This window comes from Coregonus lavaretus (genome assembly GCF_964263955.1).
Source record: "Coregonus lavaretus genome assembly, contig: HAP1_SCAFFOLD_592, whole genome shotgun sequence".
In the NCBI taxonomy this organism is placed as follows: domain Eukaryota; kingdom Metazoa; phylum Chordata; class Actinopteri; order Salmoniformes; family Salmonidae; genus Coregonus; species Coregonus lavaretus.
The window spans coordinates 178,834-187,578 of record NW_028162326.1 but is presented as its reverse complement, the minus strand read 5'-3'; the positions used below and the strand labels follow the sequence as shown (position 1 = coordinate 187,578).

At 42.8% G+C, this 8,745-nt stretch overlaps 1 protein-coding gene across 1 annotated transcript; it reads right to left on the bottom strand.

Annotated features, from left to right (window-relative positions):
• Nucleotides 1–6,288: 6,288 nt before the first annotated feature.
• LOC311119365 (ribonuclease inhibitor-like) lies at nt 6,289–8,745 on the bottom strand. The gene is made up of 7 exons (XM_084194078.1): nt 8,511–8,745; nt 8,005–8,178; nt 7,763–7,924; nt 7,382–7,552; nt 7,127–7,300; nt 6,967–7,013; nt 6,289–6,816 (listed from the first exon to the last, which is right to left on the bottom strand). The coding sequence occupies exons 1-7, from the start codon at nt 8,708–8,710 to the stop codon at nt 6,386–6,388; spliced, it is 1,359 nt and encodes a 452-aa protein (XP_084050204.1). The 5' UTR covers nt 8,711–8,745; the 3' UTR covers nt 6,289–6,385.

The following is an 8,745-nucleotide window of genomic DNA, read 5'->3' as shown; positions in this document are numbered from 1 at the left end:
GGTGGCGAAACGCCAAAGAAGCTGCTTAATGTCTGTTGCTTTTTGGACATCCCTGACAGTAGTTGACAAGCAACATGTCATGTGTAAGGTTAGATGAGAAGATCGGTCAAGTACGCAAAGGCGCGTAGTAACACAAGTGGCATTACGCATTCCTGATTTTTGTCAAACTTGCGTACCTGCGTACCAGTTATGTGCACCCCTGCATATGAAATCTGACGTGCTTAAATCCAATGGGTTATTTCCTAGCATCGATACAATCGATTTATTACATTTTAAAACGATGTTAGATCAATATATGTTGTCCAAAAGGCCAACTCGCCGAGCACAGATCGATGTAGTTGGATCATAGAAATATAAATCGATACATCGATGTAGTAGATGGATCGTTACACCCCTAGTAACAACACATCTGCCATGCTGATCCTCAACACGGGGGCCCCTCAGGGGTGCGTGCACAGTCCCCTCCTGTACTCCCTGTTCACCCATGACTGCATGGCCAGGCATGACTCCAACACCATCATTAAGTTTGCAGACAACACAACAGCGGTAGGACTGATCACCAACAACGATGAGACAGCCTATTGGGAGGAGGTCAGAGACCTGGCCGTATGGTCAAGACAAAGTGGTCAAGACAAAGGAGATGATTGTGGACTACAGGAAAAAGAAGAGGACAGAGCACGCCCCCATTCTCATCGACGGGGCTGTAGTGGAGCAGGTTGAGAGCTTCAAGTTCCTTAGTGTCCACATCACCAAGAAACGATCATGGTCCAAACACACCAAGACAGTCGTGAAGAGGGCACAACAAAGCCTATTCCCCCTCAGGAGACTGAATAGATTTGTTCTACAGCTGCACCATCGAGAGCATCCTGACTGGTTGCATCACTGCCTGATATGGCAACTGCTCGGCCTCCGACCGCAAGGCACTACAGAGGGTAGTGCGTACGGCCCAGTACATCACTGGGGCCAAGCTTCCTGCCATCCAGGACCTTTATACCAGGCGATGTCAGAGGAAGGCCCTAAAAATTGTCAAAGACTTCAGCCACCCTAGTCATAGACTGCTCTCTCTGCTACCGCATGGCAAGCGGTACCGGAGTGCCAAGTCTAGGTCCAAAAGGCTTCTTAATAGCTTCTACCCCTAGCCATAAGACTCCTGAACAGCTAATCAAATGGCTACCTGAACTATTTGCATTGTCCCCCTCTTTTACGCTGCTGCTACTCTCTGTTTATTATCTATGCATAGTCACTTTAATGTACATATTACCTCAATTACCTCGACTATCCTGTGCCAACACATTGACTCAGTACAGGTATCCCTTGTATTTAGCCTCGCTCCTGTTATTTTACTGCTGCTCTTTCATTATTTTATTTATTATTATTTTTTACTTAACACTTATTTTTTGTTAAAACTGCGTTGTTGGTTAAGGGCTTGTAAGTAAGCATTTCACTGTAATGTCTACACCTGTTGTATTCCGCGCATGTGACAAATACAATTTGATTTTATTTTATTTTGTTGATATCTAGGCATAGTGTAAATTGTATTGATTGATTCTGTAATTTCTTTCATATAGCCACCTTTAAATTGCCTATTGTCTTCAACTTTGAAGAGATGTATTAACCAACACATTTGAATACTGTATTGCATGTTTTATGTATTTTTCTTTCAATGCCAATAAACCATCATAAAATACGTTTTTTTTCCCGTGACATCGCGTAAAAATGTTATAGGATGTGTATTCATTAGGGAGAAATAGGATTTGCCCGGGGCAAATGATACAACAGGACAAATAAATGTGCTCAGAAATTACGCACTCTGTCCGCAGTAAGGAACTCGTCACCATAGAAATCGAATCTAGATTATAATTCTATACGCGTCACAATGCCCAATAACATACATTCTAATTCCTAATTCTGTGTGTATCACTCAGAGGTTAAGTTATTCACAATCACAACCAACCTACAGTATATCTATAGCAAACGCGCATTCTTCATTCAAGTCAATCAATATTTTTTATTGTTCTCAGTAAGGTAAGTAGGTCTTCCCATAATGAGAATGACCGATATTGCACGCTTTCGACATTTGAGAAAAATAACGTTACTTGGATCATATCGAATCTATTAGATATACAACCAATTTATCGACAATCTAAGATGACTTGCTTCCTCATCATAATTAAGATCTCATTAATCTCATCTGCATTTTCATTGTTTATATTGCATGGTCTTGTTCTATGTAAGGTATAATGTATATTCTTCCCATTTAGATAACTTTTTCCAGCATGAATTAATAAAAGATAGATGTACTGCTGTAGACATATGGTGTTGGGTACTGTGCTCAGTAACCCTCGCTCTTTCTGCAGGGTTTTGGCCAACAACAATTAATAATCAATAAGGCCTCATCACTCTCCATGTAGGAGCAGTAAGTTTTTGCCATGAACCAATTCATATCACTCTCTGATTGCCACATTCTAACTGGTTTAGTCACTAATTGAAGACTCTATTGCAGAAAATGCTCAAGAGGCAATTCTGTATGCTGAAAGCCCAGGGAAGGCTCCCACTGGACCTACCTCTGAGACCAATGAAGGACTGGCTCCTGGCAGGGAAAAGAGTCTTCCTGGAGTAAGTGCAGTGTTCTCAGACTATTTTTAAATACGAAGTACGAAACTTTATACTTCATTTAGGTAACTTGAGTTTATCACATCAGTACACAAGGCCAAATAATAACCTGAATGTATCAAAATATATTAGATGATAGCAATAGTTTGATAGATAGTGTAGACAGACACAGTCTGATACATTTCCATATTCACATGAAGGCGTGAGGCAGAGACATGGAAGAGATGGAGGAAGGTCTCTGTAGCTGAATTGGTGAGGACTATGTAGAGCAAACAGTACACCCACTGTAAAGCACTTCAAATATCAGCAAGCTCATTTTTGTACCCAGAGAAAAACAATAGCTATCAGTTCAAATTCATAATTTTCCCCATCATTTCAATGATGGACCAGTGTCCAGTCTCACCTGGTACATCAACAGTCTTTTAATGACATATTATGTTGTTACATAGACTTGGGATGCAAAGAGGGGCCTGGTATTACAGGAAACAGAGACAGAGAGAGTTATCCTGCTCAGTGGCCAGAGAGTTCAGGATGAATTAAGGATACCAAATGTCATCGTGGACACTGCTACCGACGGAGACATCCAGCTTCTGAAAGAGGAGCGTTTGAAGTTAATCCGAAAATTCTATGATATGATTGCAGAACTACCAAAGGTAAGGAACAAGAAGCCTGTTTCGTAAGTGTCTTTCCAAGTTGGGTGTATCAGAGTTGTCTCAAACTGGACAATATTACAAATGAGCTTCTATACATTTTGACTTTAGATGTCTGTGGTATGTTTTGTGAAAAAGGACAGATATTGTTTTGTTCTTACTCTTTCATTGCTCTGCATTGTCTATTTAGTCCTATTTCGGATCCACTGAGAGCCTTCCTGAGATGTGTGGCAGAGGTCCTGAGGTGTGTAGTAGAGTGCCTGAGGTGTGCAGCAGAGGTCCTGAGGTGAGAAGCGGAGGTCCTGAGGTGAGGTGCAGAGGTCCTGAGGTGTGCAGCATAAGTTCACAGGTGTGCAGCACAGGTCCTGAGGTGTGCAGTGGAGTGCCTGAGGTGTCAAATGCAGTGGGAGAGGTGTCAAGTGACACAAAGAAGACAGAGGCTACTGGAGCCCTTCGGAACACTGGAAATGGCCTGAGAAAGGTGGTGCAGCTATCCAATGAGAGCCGTCCTGAGGTGTGCAGCAGTCCTGAGGTGTGCATCAGAGTGCCTGAGGTGTTCAGTGGAGGTCCCGAGGTATGCAGTGGAGTGCCTGACATGTGCAGTGGAGTGCCTGAAGTGTTCAATGGAGGTCCTGAGGTGTGCAGGGGAAGTCCTGAGGTGTTCAGTGAGGTGCCTGAGGCACCAAACGCAGTGGAAGAGGTGTCCAGTGACAAAAAGAAGACAGCGGCTGCTGAAAACCTTCTGGACACTGAAAATGTCCTTAGCAATGTTGTGAACCCCAAAGGGTGGCTGAAGGAGGGCTGGGAAGATCAGCTGCACCAAGACATCACTAATATGATTGCAAAACTCCCAAAGGTAATGAACAAGAAGCCTGTTTTGTAAATGAAAGGTCTAGCATCTTTGAAAGTTGGGTGTATCAGGGTTGTCTCAATCTGGACAATATTATAAATTAGCTACTATAATCTTAGACTTTGGATGTCTGTGGTATGTTTTTTGAAAAACGACAGATGTGTTGTTCTTGCTCTTTCATTACGCTGCATTGTCTGTTTAGTCCTATTTCGGATCCACCGAGAGCCTTCCTGAGGTGTGCAGCAGAGGTCCTGAGGCCTCAAATGCAGTGGAAGAGGTGTGCAGTGACACAAAGAAGACAGAGTCTACTGGAAACCATCTGAAAACGGGAAATGGCCTAAGCAAGGTGTTGAAGCTATCCACTGAGAACCGTCCTGAGGTGTGCAGCAGTCCTGAGGTGTGCATTAGAGTGCCTGAGGTGTTCAGTGGCGGTCCCGAGGTATGCAGTGGAGTGCCTGACATGTGCAGTGGAGTGCCTGAAGTGTTCAATGGAGGTCCTGTGGTGTGCAGGGGAAGTCCTGAGGTGTTCAGTGAGGTGCCTGAGGCACCAAACGCAGTGGAAGAAGTGTCCAGTGACAAAAAGAAGACAGCGGCTGCTGAAAACCTTCTGAACACTGGAAATGGCCTCAGCAAGGTGATGCAGCTATCTACTGAGAGCTGTCCTGAGGTGAGCAGCGGAGTGACCGAGGCGTTGAACTCAGTGGCAAAGGTGTCCAGCGAAACAAAGAAGCGGAAGAAAAATGGCGTTCTGCGATTCTTCCGACGTGTGTTGAAGTTCTTCACATGCACCATCAGCCTCCCCAAAGAGGAGTGACTCAAGCACAAACACACACACACACACAACTCTGGGCCACACTCTGCATCTGAATTTCTCCACCATCTCCACCTTTCCTTTGAACTGCCTAGTTTTAATAATAAAAATAAAGGGGATCTGAACCCCAACAAAAAAACTGGTTTCATTAGTGTTTTTCATATAACTTGAAATTCATAATGCTTGAAATAACATTTTTATTAATTAATTATCCAGACTATTAAGCTGTTTGAGAAGTACTTATTAAGTACTTATTAATCACAGTATTACTGCATTACACACTAGTAAATATGTACGAAATCATTTGAGACACTTTGCATATTAATGTAAGTTTGTGGTTGAATGGCTCTACTGTGGGATATGTTCCTGATCAAAACCAAATCAAACTTTATTTTCAGAGCACATTTCTTACAGATTATGCATTTCAAAGTGCTTAGCAAATAAAATAAAAGGTTAGAAAGACACAAATAGGTTTTATAAATGAGACAAATTAAAATAGTAAAACAATAACAGTGGACATGAGAGACTAATGCATTAAAATAAATGAAAATAAATAAGATATATACAATAGATAGTATGACTAAGCAGAAGCATGGCTAAAAAGGTATGTCTTGAGCTCTTCAAACTGTCTACAGTTTCTGAGGCCCTCAGATCCTCCGGCAGGCTGTTCCAAAGGCCAGGACCATAGTGGCTGAAGGCAGCCTCACCAAACATTTTGGTTCTCACCTTTGGAACAACTAAAAGAGGATCTGAGTGACCGACCGGGCACATACAGTATCTTAAAAGCATGTCAGACATGTATTCAGGTGCAGGGCCACGTAGTACTTTAAAAATCCCATACAGCTATTTTAAAATAAATTATAAAACTACAGGCAACATTTACATTTACATCTACGTCATTTAGCAGACACTCTTATCCAGAGCGATTTACAAATTGGTGCATTCAACTTGGGATAGCAAGTGGGACAACCACTTTTTATTTTTATTTTTATGGGGTGGGTGGGGGGGGGGGGGGGGGGGGGTAGAAGGATTACTTTTATACTATTCCAGGTTGTTATGATGAGTTTCTCAGGTATCAAAGAATCAAGGATGCAAGGATATTCTTAGACATTCTGTGGAGATTTCATACCAAGCATTTATAGAATCACGAGCTTGTGGGTTCATCTAACAAACGGACATGGCTTTGCCCTTCGTCAGTTGAACTAACTAGACAAAGAAGACCCTATATCTTATATAGCCTTTTGGTTCTCATTCCTTTCACATACATTTGGCAAGTCTCCATGGGCACTCCCTGTCTTTGATGTTCATCACTTTTTACCCCAAGTCAGTATACTAAACATCACTCATGCTATCCTAAACATCACTAATCTACCTTGACATAATGGAATGAAGACTTTATGGCCCCAAACCTCTCATTTCTTAACTCTTCCTCTGTCCTCACAACACTATGGCATGACATCATTATACCATAAAGGTCATACATATTACCACGAGGTCATACATATTGTAGATACTATTGTTTTCGTTGATAATAACCCCAATATCAAACCATCCTGTGGCCTCCACCTGCCAGTAGAAACGTCCAGTAGATAAACCCTTGGTACAATGCACAGACAGGGATCTTGTACAAATTGATGGATCAATCCATTTATTTGATTCTTCCCCTCTGGTAGCTTCGTTTCCTATGCTAACACCGTCCCCACTGTTAGCATTGTTAGCTTCGTTTCCTATGCTAGCACCATCCCCACTGTTAGCATTGTTAGCTTCGTTTCCTATGCTAGCACTACTTTGACTGTTAGCATTGTCCTCTCTCCACAACACTGTCCTCCTATCCTCAGACAGCCTCAGGTCAATGTGTGCAGAATCTGGGTCCAGGGTGAGCTCACTGGAATCTGTAGAAAACACACATGCACAATGAGGAGCCAGGGAAATAAGAAAGTTAAATGTTTTTCTGTTTAGCTGACGGTACTTTCTCATTGTTTTAAAGGAAATGTCAAACTGAAGAAACCCTGTATATCATATTACACATCAGTCAGACTCACATTTCCTCAGGCCTGGTTTGATCCTGCACTCTCCACACAAGTCCACACTGTATTGTTTTAATAGAAATAGTTCATGTCAAGAAATAATCATAATATGCAGAGGAATATTAAAGTAATATTAAAGTAACTAAATAGTGTACACATAACATATTACACTAACTTGAGTTTATCCAGTCTACAGTGTGGATCCTCCAGTCTAGCAGAGAGCAGCTTCACTCCAGAGTCTCCTGGGTGATTGTAGCTCAGGTCCAGTTCTCTCAGGTGGGAGGGGTTTGACCTCAGAGCTGAATCCAGAGAAGCACAGCCTTCCTCTGTGACCAGACAACCAGACAGCCTGCAGAGAACAGTTGGAATGAGTTAGGGTGCCATACTCAATTCAAAAGGGTTTGCTTACATCAATATGTGAGCCTCTCACCCCAAAACCTGCAAGGCACAGCGAGGGTCCCCCAGTGCAGCAGAGAGTCGCTCCACTCCTGAATCCCCCAAGTCGTTGTCTCTCAGGTCCAGCTCTATCAGGGTTGAGTTTGAACACAGGACAGAGGACAGGGACTCACAGGATAACTCTGATAGATTACACTGCCTCAGTCTAAGAGATGAATGAGAGAGATAGCAGGAGAAACAGAGAGAGAGAGAGAGAGAGAGAGAGAGAGAGAGAGATTGAAATTTGAATTTGGTTTTATCCAAATACCTGTGCACAGAAATATAGAATGTTAAATAAAACTGTATGTATGTATACCACACTTTACATTTTTTTTAATTTTTTTTATTTTTTTTTTACAGCATCATCATTTCTCACCCCTGTTTCTGTATCTGACAGTGTGGATCCTCCAGTCCAGCAGAGAGCAGCTTCAGTCCCATGTCGCCCAGGGTGTTGCAGCTCAGATGCAGTTCCTCCAACTGGGAGGCTGCTAGAGCAGGGGACAAACTTCCACAGGAAGTGACCTCACAACGGACAAGTCTGGCGTGAGAGAATATGGAATTAAAAGGGGCTGTATGGATTGACACGATTCGAAACACTTGTTGTCGTAAATATCGCACCTCAGTATCTTCAGTTCACAGTGTGGACTCATAAGCCCAGTGGAGATCCCCTCCACCCCGGTGTCTGTCAGTTTGTTGTCGCTGAGGTCCAGCTCTCTCAGATGGCTGTTCTCTGACGCCAGAGCTGAAGCCACAATTTCACCGCAGCTCTCGTCGAGCCAACACCCAGGAAACCTATGGATTACAACAAAGTGGATCATCCTTCTACACTTTGTGGACTTACATGCTTTAGTCTCTCTTACGGAGTGTAATCGTAGTAAACAAGTTTACAGAAGAGTCTTTTAAATTGACTTCAAACAGCTAAACACTTGGCTGACTTCCCCTGTTCCGTCCCCTAACATCCCTTAGGTGCCGTTGTTGCATTGCTAGTTGCCAGCAGAAGAAGAAGCTGTAGATCCATCCATTCATGTCACAAACGGCTTCCGTTTCTATTTTTCTTCCACTTTACTAAGAAGCTTTTTCTTGGTTTGCTCTTTTTTTTGTTTTGTTTACTAATAATTGCTCACCTTAGTGTGTGCAGCTGACTGTAAGATTGATTCAGTGCAGCAGTTAGCACCTCCAGCTCAGTTGTTGAAAACCCTTGGATATGACTGATGTCTAGTGACTCTAGTCTGTTGTTGGGACTTGCCAGCGCGTCTATGAAGGGCTTCTGGTTCTCCAGCTGGCTGTAGATTATGCTGAGTTCTCTCAGGTGTGAGCCAGGCATTTGGATAGCTGATGCCAAAATTTCAGCGCAGTCGT